We start from the raw sequence: 18,004 nt of genomic DNA, 5'->3' as shown, positions 1-18,004 counted from the left end.
CTTTCTTTCCCATTTCCCAAACAGAGAGAAGTTAGCATGTAATTTCTCTGTGCTAGACACCACTCCACAGTGCCTCTCCATTTGGGCATGGGGCATATCCCTCTCTTAACCTTTGATCACAGATTCTGAACAGCAGTGCTGGACCTGAAGGATTCCTGGGCATGAGAGGGTTAACTTCCACTCTGGCCTGGGCTCCATTCCTGGCGGCCTCCTCATGCTGCTTGCAGCAATGGCAATGGTAGGCATGATGATGTGGCCCTGACCCTGCCTGGTACAGCCAGGTCACTCACAGACACGCTCTGGCTGGCTCAGAGCATTAACAGGGACACATAAGGTTAAACCTCCAGGGACCAGGTGAATCTGTTAATTAAAGAGACAAACTCTGAAGAAGTGAGGTTTTTACTCACGAAAGCTTATGCCCAAATAAATCTGTTAGTCTTTAAGGTGCCACCAGACTCCTTGTTGTTCTTACTACCTGGTTTATTGTAACAGTGTCACCTGCTGTGTGTATGGGAATTGCCACAAATCTGACAGAATTTGAGAGAATTACACTAAATAAATCCACCAAAATAATAGACATTTATTGATTTCTTTTAAAAGGCAATTCAGCAAACAAGCTGCAGTAACATTTCCCATGCCTGAGATTTATCACAAGAGAAGCAATGAAATTCCCATCAACACTACCAACTCTCAGATGGTCACATAATATTACCCAAGTGTGTTCCAAGTTATTATCTGCTCAGTATCTAATCAGACACTGACCAGTCACACTCGGCACAAAAGGTTGCTTTTATATAAGTCCGGCCCCAAGGCTGCTGCAGTTAGATCCATTGAATCTCCAACCCCAGGACTCCATGCAGGTGCAGGATTCTGCCCAACACAGATCTGATGACAGGATTGAGGCCTAATATTGTACAAGACAAAAAAGAGCAATACAAAAGTCTCCAGGAAGTCAGAAAGAAAAATCATATCAAAGCACTTTTCTAAAGCCACCCCCCTGAAGTGTTTGCAATCCAAATATTGCAGCATTATTTAGTGCAGGGAAACCTTGCACTGAAAGCGAATGGAAGCAAAAGTAAAACTGACACATCTATGCTGAAATGAAAAAGTAGCAAAAATCCAGTCTGGGTTTTAAAAAAGAATTGTTCAGTTTTAGTTATCTACACTATGTTGCTCTGCAAAATGGGTGAGTTTCTGACTTGCAAATGATTTTGAACCTACATTATCCCTTTAGCCACCAGTTTAGCTGGTCTAATCTCTGTAATTATTCTGAACCCAGAGTTTCAATGTTGATTTCCTTTATTTGTTGAATGTTTAATTTGTTAATATTTGGTGATTCACATTTAATCCAGCTCCCTCATTCTGAGCTGCATTTTGCTTCTTTTCAGGGTGTGGAAAGAGGGCTTCAAAACACCTCTCCATCAGATCCCACAGCCACAGCTAAATATTTAGTCATTCCTCAATGCAAATTCTGTTTGCAGAGAGATTTCTGATCCAAAACGGGGGATGGGGAACCATAACTGCCTGTCTCTCCACTGAAACCCAGCTGCTTCTACCCCCGTTCATGACTATATTTGGGAAGCAGACAGTTTGTTTCTTGGCATGACCCAGTGATTTCCTCCAGTAGTAATGCCTTCTTCAGGGTCCTAATGCAACAGTGTTTCCAGGCAGACACCAAAGAACAGGAGAGAGGCTTGTTTTCAAGCAGCATGTGCTCAGCTCTCTGGTCTTTTAGCTCTTTAAAAGCAGCTTCTGTTCTCCATTTACAGAAGCTAAACTGCTGGGCAGGGAATATTTTGAACCGGAGAAGCCCTCTCCCCTCCTCCCCCCACCGCATATAAAATTGTCTCACCAAACTTTATACAGAGAGAAAATAAAGCTCATACAGTTAATTCTGTATTTGGGTTTTATATTTAGGATGAGCAGTATTGCAACCCCAAAATGTTCTGAGATCATGAGTCAGGGCCCAAAGATCATGAGGAAAAAACAGAACACATATATGTTGGGTAACCTCAAGGGCTAGAAACTCCCCCCCTCTTTCCCCGTAATTAAAAGCCAAGATTCTCCCATGATCACAGGACTCAGAGAGCTGGGGCTTTAAGAAAAGTGCCAAATATTGTGCGATTTGTGAAAATCAAGAAGAGTTGGCAACACTGGCTGAGAAGAAGGATGGTCTTGTAGTTCAGGCCCAAGACTGGGACTCACTAGGTCTAGAATCAATTTCCTGCTCTGCAGCCGTCTCCAGTGTTTGATCTTGGACAAGCTACTTCATCTATCTGTAAAATAGAACTAATGCTGTCTGTTTTGTCTACTTAGATGGTAACCTCTTCAAGGCAAGGCCTGTGTTTCACTATGGGCCTGTAGTGCCTAGCATAATAGGGCTCTAAGTGCTACTGTGATACAAATAAGTAATAATTAGTGTATTTGGAAAAGACTATGGGAAGCGTTCCAAGAGACCATACACAAATAACTCTCTCCTAGCTGCTTTAGAGCAATGCTACATTATTCCTTATTTTTAGCCCTAACTTTCTTTCATCATTTTGTAATTTCTATTGGGAAACTTTGGTCACCTCTTATCTAGGGAAATAAGAAACTCCCTCATCTGTTCCATTTCTTAGATACCTGATGCCACCTGGCACTATGCTCATTTTAGAGGCAGCAACCGCTTCTGCAGCATGGCAACTAAAATGGCACACAACTCTCCAGATGGGAACTAACTCTTGCTTCACATGGAATGATTTATTTCTGTTCCCTCCCTCTGCTTGCACAGTCACTCCTTGTTTACCTCTGTCCTATTTTGTACTGCTGCTCTGCAATAAACTGAGAGTTCAAGACCTTCTCCTTAGTAACCTCAAGCCCAGTTCAGCACAGATACATACATGCCCATCCCATTGATTATAATGGGAATGCTAAGTGGATTTGTGAGCAGAATTTAGCTTGAGATCTTATGCTTACAATCTTGTTTTATGATCTGTCTGTTAAAGCACAAGATTGAGTCAGATGTAGGTTCTGATCCTGGCTCTACCAGTGACTTGCTGTGTGAACTAGGGCAATTCCCTTAACCTCTCTCTGTGCCTCACCTATAAAATGGGGATGATCATACCAACCTCACAGTAGGAGATATGCAGCTTAATTGGTTAATTCCTGTGAAGTACTTTGAGATTCTTGTACAGAAGGCAACATTAGAGTGCTTATGTGCTAAGTAATTATATTTAATTCATTTATCAGTCAATATGGAAAGACACAATTAAAAATCTATGACTATGTTGAGTTAGGAGAGCTCAGGCATTGCTCAATTGAAGGCAGGCTGCACTGGCAGCTTGCCAGAATCCTGAGGGTTGCATTTAATTTGCATAAATGGAGCAGATTACAAGTTGCTTTTATGTCTATGAAAAGGTGTAGTCATGATTGGCCCCAGCATGCAATGTTTCTTTAGTGCTCAGATGAAGGTGGTGCATTGCATGCTGGGACCAGTCATGTCCACAGGCTGCACCTGTGTGTTGAAGAGGATGCCAGCTGTGCTTTGCACATTTACTGCTTTGTGCTAGGGGATGAATGTGTTATGTCACAATGTGGCATGAATGCCATTGTACTGTGATGCTGCATCAGCCCTTGAAGATATTTCAGCTCTGTTTGGAGAATAGATCTATCACTACTGACTGTCCCACAAAAATGAAGGCAGGTGGCAGCCATCCTGTTTCCTACAGAGACCTTTGGAAAGCAGAGTCACCCAGTAAGGTCTAGAGGTAGATACAGAGATGCTACAGCAGTTTCCCATACTATTACTCTTATAGGCCATTGTAGCTGCAAGCTGGGACACTAACAGTCCTATCCAGCCTTCCCTTTCCTCTTCTCTCAGATAGAACATAGTTCCTTCTGGGGCTTCTGACATCCTCATGCTTGTAGCACCCCATATTAGCAGTCTGGTATACTGCTACCTAGGAGTGGAGGAGAAAACGTTGACCACTTGCTGAAAGCATAATTACTTGTTTACTACACAGCCCTGCTGAACACCCAATTGAGAAAGGAGTACAATAATGAAGTACTCTGGTTTCTGTGCATTTCAGAGGGAAAGCTTCTGATGGTAGAGAAAGCCCCCCAACATCTAACCCAATTCTATTCCCAGCTCTGCTACTGATATGCTAAGTGACCCTTGGCAGCCTTCCTATGCCTCAGTTTCCCCTCGGTATACCAGGGATAACACTTACTTAACCACACCTCACAAGGGTTGTAAGGGTTCATGTTTGCAAAGCACAGGGAGGCCGTTGGATGAAGGCTGCTACAGAAGGAGGTGAGGTAGTATTAGCAGTGGACAGTACCACAGCTTACTATTTTCCTATAAATTTGGATCAATGCCTTTCAAGGCAGCCTAGTTGCAAAGGGACTGTCTGGCAAGCAGCTTTTAAAGCTACCTGTAGCTTCCAGGTCTCCCTAAAATAGGAAAAATTGGCCAATCACAAACATTCCATGGCTGAGTCACATCTAATAGGTGCTGTCAGTATATATGATCATAGACCACCTATTGAATTCTGGCAGACAAGGAGAGTGCATATAGGCTCTGAGGACCTGTTGACAGTTATTGACTAGCCCATGGCAGTATCAGTGCTCATGCATTCAGAAAGAGGTCAGACATTTGGGAACGTAAGGAATGATCCCTGCCTGAGGTCAGGGACGGGGTGCTGGTAAAAACAATGAGGAGTCTGGTGGCACCTTAAAGACTAACAGATTTATTTGGGCATAAGCTTTCGTGGGTGAAAAACCACTTATTCAGATGCTTCAGGGGTGCTGGTGCTGCCTTGGGGTTGATGTTATTGGGGAAGTGGTCAGGGATGCTGACTGGGACATGGTGCTGGTCGCCAGGTCCTTCCCACATCCACAGTTGTGAAGTTTCCATAGCTCCAAGCCCTGACTGCAAGAGTATGGGGTCTCTGACTTGCAGGATGGAGGGAAAGGTCTATTCTGTTGCCTTGGTTCAAATCTTCATCCCCCTATGTTAGACAAGGAGCCATCCCACTTGTCTCCAGCTCACAGGCATATGGAGACCCTGGAGACACAAGGGAAAACACCCTACTCAATAGGCTAGGGGAGAGGGTTCAGGTGGGGCTCATAGGAATAGCTAGGAGAGGGTGCAGATCAAAAGTGTTTTAAGATCTCATCAGTTTCCCATTAGATTTCAGAATAAAAGAAAATACCTGGTTTGTTTACTACAGGAATTCACATGCCATTGCAGAGGCCAGCTGCTCCAGCCCACATCATCTTTCCCAAATGCTGGCTGCAGCCATGACTTCTCAGTAACATCTATTCCCACACAGCCTCCCCTTACATAGAGAACAGCTGAGACCAGACACACTTAACACAGAACCTGGTTACATCCATGACTCCTCAGTCACCGTTCCCCTCATCAAGAAACTAACTCTGGAAATAGGTCTGATCTCATTGTGCATTAGAAGGATCCCCACTTTTCTGCCTCACAATTTATGCTTCTTAGGCAGCAAACAAACTCCACACCCGTAGGCTGGTCCTAGGTGGGTGAGAACAAAGATCTGAGAGTGATCTGCTGAGTTCCGCTCACATGTTAGCTTCTGTGGGCAGATCACTGTTATCTTCCTTCCTCCTTTGCAAAGCAGAGGAAAGGGTGCAGAGAATGGTAGAGAGCAGGAGGAATCTAACTTCAAGGGCCTAGCTAGGGTCTTCAGGGCAGCATTGGGCCAGTTAGCTAAGGAAAGCAGCAAGTACTTGGAGAGAGTCACTCAGTCAGCAGCCATAATCACAGCCAGATTTTCAAAGGAGCTTTGTACACCCAACATGCTAAACTTTATTGAAAATCTAGTCCATAATGTCTAGGACAATAGTGCCAAACATCTGGCTACTTGATGCATTTATATGGTCTGCACAGTTTATGGTGATTCTGCAGAATTTCAGTTTTCATTTTAAAAAGTTTCGGGCCCTCACAGTTGCAAAGAAAACCTTCCAAACACAAAGGGCGCGTAACCAATGCCGTCTGTAGAGAGTCTGACAAAATGACCGAGAGGTGGGAACTCCCCCATCCTTCAGTAATTTCACTAGGGGTTGACACTAAAGCCTACAGAGGCTTACACTTTACAGATCGGCATTAACTATTTCATTGCTGATCATTTTAGTTGGGGAATTGAAACCCATGGGGGTGGGAACGCGGATCTGGTGCAGCAAAACAAATGCAGAGGGAAGAAAGCAGAGGGAAAAGGCAGGGAGGGAGGGAAAGAAACAGAGAAGGGGGAGGAAGGAAGAGCAGGACTAGCACTGGTCCCAGGGCGAGTGTAGGTCCCCTCTGCCTGGTGGGGGAGGGGGACATGCAACAAGGCACTGAAAGAATAGCGATGAGGCTGATGGTGGGGGATACTTTGTGCCTGCCCCCCATTAACGCCACTGGGAGACCCTCTCGGGACTCGCTGCGGGGCTCCGCAGTCCGTTCCCAGCCCTGAGTCCGAACTGCAGCCGGCTCCAGGCGCTGAGCTAGGCGCTGAGCCAGGCGCCGCACCGGGTCGGGCGCTAGGACCCGGGAAGCCGGCGCACGGAAGCGCTCACACCTGCTGGGCCACATCAGCCGGGGCGAGCCCCGTAGCTGGGGGTGGGGAAGAGGGAACTGGACTGTCGGCTACTGCCCTGGCAGCAGAGCGCGCCCAGTCCGGCGCCGCGGCTGAGCCCGCTAGGGGGAGCAGGGCGGGTTGCCTCGCCCGAGTTGCCCGCGTGCGCCCCGGAGCTGGTCCCCGCCACGTCCCCACGCGGTGCCGGGGGAGGGTGAGCCATCGGCGGGCGGCTCCTGCCGTGCGTGCCCGCGCTCATCCCGTCTCTCCTCCTCCGCAGAGTCCCGCGCAGCCAGTCTCCGGTGAGGACGCCGCGGCCGGCTGCCAGCCGGGGCGCACGGAGCTCCTGGCTGCGGGCAGGTAGTGCGGCGCGCTATGGACCCGGAGAGCCCGCCCGGCGCTGCTGCGAGCGGGGCGCAGCCTGTCAGCCGGGCCCGCTGTGTACCGAGACCTCCAGCGTCGGGACAGGGGCACCTGCACGGCGCCGTCTAGGACGGGCACCTCTCCCTGCCCTGGATCCAGAGCAGCAGCAACTTCCCCGCGTGGATCTTCTTCGCCAACTTCTCGGCGCCGGCGGGAGCCCGTGTGACATTCCCCTGCACTGCAGCTCCCCACTCAGGCTGTGGCCCCTACGCTCCTTTGGAAGAGATACCAGTTCAGTTGCCTGCATTTGATACACTTTTTTTTTTTTTTTTTTTTTTAACAGAAGCCAAGACAGCTCTCCCCAGGCCATCCTCATTGGCATCGGATCACCATTAACTAGCAGCCGTTGCTGTTGTCCGTATCTAGGGTACAGTTGCCCCCTGACCGGTAGAAGCAGCCTGGCTCTGGGTTGAAAGTGAGGAAGTTGTACAGTCAATGCTCTTTTGTAGACTGATTCAACACACACTGCACATTGCCCCTCGTAGCAGGCTGCATCCCAGACAGAGGGAGCCTGCCCACTGAAAAAGGATGGTTCTTAAAGGCTCCTGGGCTGAACAGGGTTAATTCATCACTGCATTAAACATTTCTGGGGCTCAAGGAAGGGGAGAATAGCTCAGAGCTGATAAGACTGGAGAGGCTGGGGTTCCAAGGATGGACAACATGTGCGAGGTTCCCATTGGGGAATGTTCAGACCAACCCCCACTTGAAGAAAAAATAGGGGAGCCTCCTGTAGCCCCCAAGACAAAGCCACCATTCAGTATCCTCTTCTCCACACTTCTCTTCTGTGGCGAGTGTGTGGCTGCTGGGTTCCTGTGTTCCTCCTACAGTCACTCTGATGATCACTTCTGGCTTGCGATGACCATTCTCTTCATGCTGTATCCATCCATCATGGTCCAGCTGACCCTCATTTTTGTCCACAGGGATTTGACCAGTGACAAGCCACTGGTGTTACTGATGCACATTCTACAGTTGGGGCCTGTCATCAGGTGAGCAGCATGAATACCTCCCCATCCCCACTGTAATACATACACATTCCCCTCCCCCCACCCCAATGAACTAGGGATGAGATGATCTGTTCCCTGAGTCAACCAGCTGCACATTGAGTCAGTCCCAGGGACAGTGTTGACCAGGGAAGCTTCTTGTGTTCTAGTAGGGAATGATGCAGGAGCACTGGCTGTGATAGAGCTCTCAGCCATTACAGTTCCACCCTGCCAAGAGTTACTGTTTGTACAGTGCTTTGTCAGTGGAAAGCATTATGAAGGCTAATATTACTGTTACTAGAGAGGCTCTCTGGGGAGTGGTGTAGTAGCAGCTCTGGCTGTGGGTAAGTTCTTAGCTGCCCCAGTCCCTATGGGGAGAGGTGTAGGAGCTGTGGGATAGTTCCTAGATCCTTCCCTGTGGTACATGCTAGCTATATGGGGGGAGAGGGACAGCTCAGTGGTTTGAGCATTGGCCTGCTTAAACCCAGGGTTGTGAGCTCAATCCTTGAGGGGGCCATTTGGGGCAAAAATCTGTCTGGGGATTGGTCCTTCTTTGAGCAGGGGGTTGGACTAGATGACCTCCTGAGGTCCCTTCCAACCCTGATAACCTGATTCTATAGGTGCCAGGAGCAGGGCCGGCTTTAGGCCAATTCCACCAATTCCCCCGAATCGGGCCCCGCGCCTAAGAGGGCCCCGCGCCCAGTGGCAGGGACACCCAGAGTGGGGGGCAAGCGCCAGAGAATCCCTTCCCTGGCTAGAGGCACCTTTTTAATTTTTACTCACCCGGCGGTGCTCCAGGTCTTTGGCGGCAGGTCCTTCAGTGCCGCCGAAGACCCGGAGCGAGTGAAGGACCCGCCGCCAAAGACTAGGAGTGCGGCCCAGTGAGTACAAGCCCCACGTATTTTTTTTAATGTGTTTTTTTTTTTTAGTCATCCCTGCCGGGGCCCCGTCGAAACTGTTCGAATCGGGCCCCGCACTTCCTAAAGCCGGCCCTGGCCAGGAGCTCCAAGCTACTGCATTTGGTTCTCTTTAGCATTAAACAGGAGATTGCAATCTGTTTCCTCCTGCCCACAGCAAGGCAAGAGTAGTTATGAAAGTAAGCAAACCGGTTTTAGGCTTGGATTCAGCTGCCTTACAAAAAATAGAATCTGTAAATTAGCAAAACCTCATGAGGCTGAGACCATTCATCATCTCAAAATAGTGCCTGTTTTCTCTCTTCCTCCTCTACCCAAGGACAGGCTCAGAGGAATAAAGCCCTGGAGATTTCCTCTTCTCCTCCTAACCCCAATGGAAATAAACCGGGGATTCCTACCCAGCCATCTCCCCCAAAGACAGTGGCCACTGGAACCTACCCAGGCAGCTTCCTGCCTCACCCCTTCCAGACTAAATGCTTACTGCCTCTCTGTAAGGGGAGGTCTGCAGTGAACTGTTCTCTAACAAAGGCTCCTTTTTCATGATTGCTTTTTGCACTTCTTGTCCCCTCTGAGTTAGTTGGCCACACTGAGAGACAGGGTATTGGCTTATGAAGTCTGTGTAGTTGCAGCTGTATGGCACGGGGTGGGGGGGGGTGAATTATCTTGTTGGGGCTGTTTCAGAGCTGAGATGAGAATAAGGTGTGGCTGGGAGTCCTGTCTCTGACTGAGGGAAGGCAGCTGTCACCTTGGGTTTGATGACGTGGGGTGGGAAGGATGAGATGGGGAGACATGGGACAATGACAGGAAGAGCATTGGTGCAAATGGATGAGTTTTGGAACAGAAAAATCCTCGGAGCAGGGAGACACCCAGGCTGCTGTAGCCATAGGCCCAAGGGAGAGAGGAGGAGCTGGGTGCAGTAAACCGGAAGGGAAGAAGCCTAGGTCTCATTCCTAGAGAATGACAGTGATGCCTCCTTCCAGACAGGAATCTGCCCCTCCCAGTGTTAGCTCTGCCTGCTCCAGCAAGACAGCCTGTTTTTACATACCCTATGTTGTGGGAAAGCCATGCTGGCTGCATCAGAGCTCACTAAAAAAATAATAAAGCTTTTAAAACCAGTTTCTGTTTCCAGCTGGGCTGGGGAACAGGCTAGGTGTCTCTCTTCCGGCCTGCCCCCTGTGAGGGTGTCAGTCGCCCTGGGATGCACCCAGGTGGTGTTCAGGCATCTCCATGGAGAATTCTTGGGAAGGAGATAAGCAGGACAATATGGTATATCTAGCTGGCATCTAAACAACCAACTCAGAGCCCTCCACTTCATGCGGAGCCCACAAACCCCCACAGATTCAGAGCTGCTACATCCTCTGACAGGAAGCAAAGAATGGAGGCGTATCAGGGTGTCCCTCAGCACGCGATGCTTCAGCTCTAACGGGATAGTGCTGTCCTTGACTGAATATCCAAGTTTTTGAGGACTTCCATCAGACCATTTGATCAGGATGAGACAGTTATTTTAGGGCTAAGTTTCCATTGCCGGTTTTAACGGTAGCATAAATTGTACCAGAGAGTAGAGGCCATCTGCAGGCCCTCTCTGATCCCACACCTTGCGCCAAATGCCTGACTCGTCTTGCTGTGCAGACTCTAGCTGTGTGAAAGTACACAGCCAGATCTCTCTACAATGGGATGCTGCTGCAAATGGCCTCCATCCATTTCAGCAGCAAAAGGCCAAATGTAGAGTGCCTGTAATGCCTTCTGTTGTGACGTCTGCAGGCACGTGGCTGTAGTGAGAGGAGCCTCGGAACGTTCTAGAGAGACTTCTCTACAAACCCTTTCAAGTGCAGCCCTGGAGTCCAAACCGCTGAGTCTCATCTGGTTTCACTGAGTCATACATTGGCTCTGGGCTCACTAGAAACTGGTCCTTTCGGATGAATGTGGCTTCAGTTCAGAGTTTGCAACACAACATGTAACCAGGCGAGGCTCGGGTCCCATAAGAGAAGTGGTGCAGAGATCTAATTTCAGTTGATCTGAAAAATGGCGATTTCTCTTGTACCATTGATTGTCCTAATAAAGTTTTCCACTATTGGTCCTAGAACCTAAACATATTTAGGTGTTAGCTCTCTTCAGCAAACCATTTCTTTTTCTCTCAAACTTACTCTGCCCCCAGTGATTTTGATGGATATTGAACTGACCCTTCCAAGTGCTCAGAGTAACATAATGGGGATTTCCAAAGAAAACCAAGTGCCAGAATATTTCAGAGATGCACGGTGTAAGAAGTGTCTCCAGGGCTGGCAAAACCAACCATAAACTACCACATACAGCATAAGTAGAAGGACTCCCCACTCTTCCAACCCTTCACTTACTCTAAGGAGGCCAATGAGGATCTGGCTGAGGCAAAGACTCCAGGGTACCTGTTCCCTGGGCTAAAGTAAATCAAACAAAATGCATGGCCAATGCTGCCCTTGGGGGAAAAGGCCATGCTACCAGAGCTGTCATGCCAACAGGTTAGGAAGGGGATCTCTCTCTCTTATACACACACACACACCTCTGCTCCTTTCAAGCATTGCAGCAGAGCAAAGTGTGTTTTGGGGTGCATGTTTCCCACAATGCAAATATAGAGCCCTGGTTTGGGAACCGGGGTGCTGTTTGCCTTGCCATGCTCTCCTTCACTAGTGGCCTCCTTGCTAAACTGCTTGAGTGGAATCAACAACCTCCTGCTGGGGAGCATGCCAACAAGGAGACTTGCAGAGGAGCATGACGGGGTCCCTGGTGAGGGTACAGGCTCGCTGAGCTGATGGGCTGCTTTGTCTGTGCAGGTGCGTGGAGGCCCTGGTGGTTTACTGTTGCTCGGGGCGGCAGGAGGAGCCATACGTTACCATCACACGCAAGAAGAAGCTCAGGAAGGGCTCTGAGGTAGAGCTGGAGCAGGAGGTCGGCCACTCGATCCGCAAGCTGGTCACACACCGCAATGCCTTCAAGCGCATGGCAGTGATCCAGGCCTTCCTGGGCTCCACCCCGCAGCTCACGCTGCAGCTGTACATCAGCATCATTGAGATGTATGTCCCCACTGCCAGAGGTAAAGGAGGAATGGGGCAGCATGGGTAGTAACCAGTGAGGCTCAAGGTGCAGGCCCAGAAATTTGAGTGCTTATCCAAGTCTATCAGGTCTGCAAATACACAGTGGAAGTCTCATAAGAACAGGCTAGTCCTCTAGTTCAACCCACTCTGGAATGGAAGGCAACAGATGTTTAACAGCACATAGCAATGCTGCACCATGCTTTGGGAGAGCAGGTGAAGAGCAATGCAGTATCCAAATAGCAAACTCAGACTTGTGAGTAACTGTGGAGCCTGTTTCATACCAGAGAAAAGATCCATGGCAGGTAGGGCAGCACACTGCTGAATAGGATGTCTTCGGCACTGGCTCGTACAGCTAAGATCTGAGTCTTCTAAACTTGATATATCACCCAAAAAGAGTGGAAAATAAACATCTCTAGTTCAGTCCCTGGCTTATTTTTCCATGCAGCACTCTCTCTCTCTCGTAGAGTAAACCCCTGTAGGTGAGGGAAGGATGGCCTAGTGGCTAGGGCACTGGAGTGGGGCTCAGGACACCTGGGTTCAATTCCTGTCTCAGCCACTGACTGCCTGTGTGACCTTACAGAGTCACAGTCTATCCTGTGTCTCAGTCCCCCAACAGTCAATTGGGGATAATGCTTCCCTAGCATTTTAGCCTCCCAACATAGGGGTGTTGGGAGGCTAAAATCCATGAACCAATGTGAGGTGATCTGGTACTGTGGTGCTGAAGGCCATAAGAGCAGATCCCCATCTCCACTAGGGGCATAGTGAGGTAGGACTTTAACATCTCCCTTCATGTGATACTATTGCCTCTGTCTCCTTTGGAAGCTGTTTCCATTCCAGAGCTCATCTTACTGTTACGTATATTTTAAAAGAATTTTTCGTAGTCACGTTTAAATCATCCCATATGGTCTGGTCTTGCTGGTGCAGCCACAGATAAGTTCATATGACATCCATGGAAAAAGTCACTAAAGCTCTTAGGATCCAGGCAAGGAAACAGACTCCAAACCAAAATAAACCTTAATTTAAGCTAATAGTATAAATGATGAGGAGGAAATTGGGTTTTATCCAATCAGTTGCTATTCCTAATGTACAATGAGTGCTGTGTTTAGTGACTCTCTGCTTATAAAATCCTGAGAGCTACCGTCTCAGTCTCATTTAATAGAATTAGAGGGTGAGCGCCTCACTCGTGCTTTGAGCCATTCATGCTGCATAAAAGGGCAGGAGCTGTGTAAAGAGGCCCTAAACGCCCTGCTTCCAGAATGGAAGGATTCCCCTGGTAGGGGCACTATGGAAGATAAGCAAGTGAGGCTACCTCCTAGGACCCCCTTGTAAGTTGGGGTGTAGGGGTTGTGCTGGGGCAGGAGGGGTGTGCTGGGGTGAGGCCACAGCTTGCATCACTGGGGAGATTTGGGGGAAGCTATGGTAACTTGGGGGGAGGGATAGCTTAGTGGTTTGAGCATTGGCCTGCTAAACCTAGGGTTGTGAGTTCAATCCTTGAAGGGGCCACTTAGGGATCTGGGGCAAAAATCTGTCTGGGGATTGGTCCTGCTTTGAGCAGGAGGTTGGACTAGATGACCTCCTGAGGTCCCTTCCAACCCTGATATTCTATGAGTCTATGAGTCTAACTAAGAGAGGCTCCCAGAGCTGTCTACTGCAAGGGCCTCTCCAGACCCTGGACTGGTCCAGGACGGGGAGGGACCAAAAGTGGCTTAAAACCACCATAACTCCCCTCCCCCTGGGCTGCAAGTTTGTGCTGCTCCTCTGAGAGGCACAGCACAGAATCTCAGCCAGAGGGAGTCCCATAGGTCCATATCCTTGGCTGGTGTGATTCATGGTAACCCTATTGACTTAGCAGCATTGTTGATTTCACTAGCCAGGGATGGGGGCTATAAATTTCAACTGGATTGCTCCCATGAGTAAAGTTAAGCATGGACCTGGCCCAGGACTGGTAAAGTAAATTGGATTTGGGTAGGGAAGATGATCTCATGGATAAGGTGCAGGCCAGGAAGGGAGGAGACCTAGGTCCTTGTGTGGCTCTGCCACAAATTTCCCGTGTGACCTAGAGCAAGCTCTAACTTGTGACTCAGTTTTCCCCATCTGTAAAATGAAGATAACAGCATGTACCTACCTCCTGCAGGTGCGGTGAGGCTAGATTCATTAATGTTTGTGAAGCACTGTGAGATCTGCAGATAGAAGAAGCTCTAGAAGCACAAAATAGTAGTATTGTATCGAATTTATTACAATTTGAGCCTACTATTGTTAAAGTCAAAGGGAGGTTTTTCATTGACTGGGAGCAGGATTGGGCATATAATCAGTAAATGTTGTAAACCAAGCTTTCCAATTCCTCATGTATGTAAACAATGTAACCTCCTGATGCAGTGTCTCTCAACCTTTCCAGGCTACTGTACCCCTTTTAGGAATCTGATTTGTCTTGCATACCCCAAGTTCCACCTCACTTAAAAACTACTTGCTTACAAAATCAGACATACAAATACAAAAGTATCACAGCACACTTGCTGAAAAATTGCTCACTTTCTCATTTTTACCATAGCATTATAAAATAAATCAATTGGAATATAAATATTGTACTTACATTTCAGTGTATAGTATATAGAGCAGTATAAACAAATCATTGTCTGTATTAAATTTTAGTTTGTACTGACTTTGCTAGCGCTTTTTATGTAGCCTATTGTAAAACTAGGCTAATATCTAGATGAGTTGATGTACACCCTGGAAGACCTTTGCATACCCCCCAGGGGTACATATACCTCTGGTTGAGAACCACTGTCCTAATGTACCTGGGATATAAAACTGGTGTTTATCACTAGTTTACATAAAAGTTTACTAGTTCAGAAAGTGGAGATTTCCATTCCTGTGTACGTCACATATGCCTTAAGCTGCTAAACACTTACACACCCAAAGGGGTGTGAATTAATAGGAGAATGACACCCAGTTTCCACTGACCTTCATGTCCACGTGCAATTTAAGGTTTTGTGCAATGAGCAGTATTCCAGGTCACAAATAATGCACTGCTCCCTAGGAAAGAAGAGGAGCTTATTCACAAAGCACAAAAAGAAACTCTCCTTTTCATTCCATGAGGCTCTTCCAGGGTCTACCTGCACACTCTGTATCCTCTGTAACTGTAAAACACTCTGGGTCCCACACTGTGGTCCATGCATCACTGGGGACTTGCTGGTGGTTCATGGAGTGCTGACTAGCCAGACTGTGCTGCCTGCCTTCCTTGCAGGACAGCTAAAAGCACCTTTCCCCCCTAGTATTACTTTTGTACATAAGCCATAGTTGCCCAGGGATGCTGTGTGATCATGAATGTGAGGGAAAGCGTCCCCTAGAAAATCTCCATTAAGGTGTGATCCACACTACGAAAATTTTTGAGAAGCTCTGGAATAAAACCTCTGGCCATTCCAGCAACAGATGCAGGAAAGCAGGGCTGGCTCCAGGCACCAGCCCACCAAGCATGTGCTTGGGCCGGCGCCTGGAGGGGGGGCGGGGCGGCCCCGGCCGGGCTCGCCGCCCTCCCCCCGGCGCTCCGGCCGGTCGGGGATTGCAGGCCCGCGGCCAGGCTTGGCGCCCTCCCCTGCCGCGCTGGGGGAGGGGGGGGGAGGGGGCGGCGGGTGGCTTTTTTGCCTAGGGCGGCAAAAAAGCCAGAGCCGGCCCTGCAGGAAAGTAACCCTAGCTCAGGCATTTGCATAGGGGACTTGTCTGTACATCTTGAATCTACATGCCACAGTAGCAAATGCATCATTTACTCACTACACCCGAGATCAAAAGCAATTTTCCTTTATGGCTGCAGCACAGTTTCCCTGTCCAGGCTGAACTAGAGTGACCAGGCGAGCTACATTTCCTGTATATAAAGGCTGACTTTGTAACACAGAGGACAAAAGCTCACTCCTCCCACACGTACTACAGTACATTGATATCATAGTATCTGATCCTTTGCCTGGCTACTGCTGAAACATGAGACAAAGTATGTCCTGCATTGACTTGCTATGGCTCACAGGACATTAGGCACTAAATAAGAGTGGACAGAGACTTGCTTAAACATAACTCTCCTAGCAGAATCTGTCAGAGATTGCCCCGTGGCAAGTCTGCAGCCACTTTCTTCCCTAGTTTATAGCTGTGTTAGGTGCGGATGCAAACTGTAATTGTGTCTGATGACAGATTCCAATGCAGTTACAAGCCTCAGTTTGGACAGGGCCTGAGTGGGTTACAGTTGTAGAGACAGAAGAGGGAATGGGGCCAAGCAAGATTCATGGCTGCCTGCAGCCTGCCCTCCTTGCTACTGCACTAACTACCTAGGTGCTTATACCACACCGGTCCCCATTGTATTTGAGCACCTGGGCCACCAGATCTTGCCCAGTTACAGCCGCACAACCCAAGCCAAGAGCAGAATTTTACCCTAACTCAGAGGTCTGAAGCCAAATTCAGGCCTAGCTGACGCAGGGGCAGCCATGGCTCTGGGCCTGCTGGTATCTGGGCTCAACTGAATCTCCTTTCTGGAGTGACATGGGGTTTGTTAGCTGTCTGAATTAGTGGGGTGGGGGAAGGAGTAGATGGTACTGAGCACCCACTCACCCAGCAGGTAAGAAGGAATGTAAATGTTCCCACTTACTCTGGGCAGAAGAGGGTCTTGGGTGGCTACACTTATAGATACAGGAACAAGAAAGAGGCTTGCTGGGGAGGATTTAGGGCACCAGGACATACTGTCTTCACCAGGCCGTTCTCAGCTGGGACATTCCTTTCCCATTTGGGAGCTAGCTAACCAGACTGTTTCTGTCCCTCACCTGCAGCTGCTGCAGGCCCCTGCTGCCGCCTGCCACAAGCTATTCCTCCCCTGCCCCTCGCCCGTTCCCAGCCCCTTTTCATACCACTGTGAGCCATTCTGCCCCAGTGCCAGTTCCAAACTCCTGCTCCCACCCTCCATGAGTCATCCCTCCCCAGTGCCTGCTTGAATTGGGCATGAGTTGTCCCTCCCCAGTACCCACTCCAAGCCCCTGTCCATGCCGAGACCTTTGTGCCTGACCCAGGGTCTGCTTGGCCAGTGGGGCAGAGGGGAAGGCATGGACTAGAGCAGGTGTGCATTGCCCTGTGTAACCTCTAACCACCCCTGGTCACCACCTTTCTTCCCTCCCATGCAGCAGTCCTGATGGGCATCTGCCTGGTATCGGTCACCTATGGGGCGCTGGTCTGCAACATCCTGGCCATCCAGATAAAATACGACGACTACAAGGTCCAGCTGCGGCCGCTGGCATTCATCTGTATTGTCCTGTGGCGCAGCCTGGAGATCTCCACCCGTGTGGCCGTCCTGGTGCTCTTCTGCAGTGTCTTCAAGCACTGGATCATCCCCATTATGCTCGCCAACTTGCTGATCCTCTTCTTCCTGCCATGGGTGCAATTCTGGCGTAGTGGCTCCCGGCTGCCTGACAATGTTGAAAAGAACTTTAGCCGGGTGGGCACTGTGGTGGTGCTATGCTCCGTCACCCTCCTGTACGCTGGCATCAACATATTCTGCTGGTCGGCCGTGCAGCTGAAGCTGGCTGACCGGGACCTGATAGACAAGGCACAGAACTGGGGCCGGTTGGCCATGTACTATGCTGTGCGGTTGGCGGAGAACGCTGTCCTGCTTGTCCTCTGGTACCTCTTCAAGACAGACGTGTTTGACTACATCTGCGCCCCACTGCTGGTGCTGCAGCTGCTGGTGGGCTACTGCCTGGCGATCTTCTTCATGCTCCTCTTCTTCCAGTACCTGCACCCATGCCGCCAGCTCTTCCAGCACAATGTCTCTGACTTCCTGCAGTGTGTCTGCTGCCAGCGGTGTGAACCAGTCAGGCCCACACAGCTCGATACACCCTGCGAGTCTGGCGTGAGGCACAGCATCGTCTGATGCACGCAGCAGAGGGAGGGGGCAGGTCCAAAAGATCCAACACGAGGCAGTTGCCGATGTCAATGACCGATCGAAAGCACTTGCCTGGCTCTTGCCCGGTGTCTAGCTGTGACACATGCCTGTTTACAGACTGAATGGGGCGTGGGGGGGGGGGGGGGGG

General features: G+C 49.4%; 1 protein-coding gene across 1 annotated transcript; it reads left to right on the top strand.

Annotated features, from left to right (window-relative positions):
- Positions 1-7,265: 7,265 nt before the first annotated feature.
- Positions 7,266-17,998, top strand: XKRX (XK related X-linked). The gene is made up of 3 exons (XM_065410897.1): positions 7,266-7,972; positions 11,685-11,944; positions 17,099-17,998. Exons 1-3 carry the CDS (start codon positions 7,638-7,640, stop codon positions 17,842-17,844), a joined length of 1,341 nt encoding a protein of 446 aa, XP_065266969.1. The 5' UTR covers positions 7,266-7,637; the 3' UTR covers positions 17,845-17,998.
- The last annotated feature ends 6 nt before the right edge of the window (positions 17,999-18,004 follow it).

This window comes from Emys orbicularis, chromosome 9, assembly GCF_028017835.1.
Source record: "Emys orbicularis isolate rEmyOrb1 chromosome 9, rEmyOrb1.hap1, whole genome shotgun sequence".
NCBI lineage: Eukaryota > Metazoa > Chordata > Testudines > Emydidae > Emys > Emys orbicularis.
Note: the sequence above shows the minus strand (reverse complement) of the source record. Positions and strands in the feature narration are given on the sequence as shown.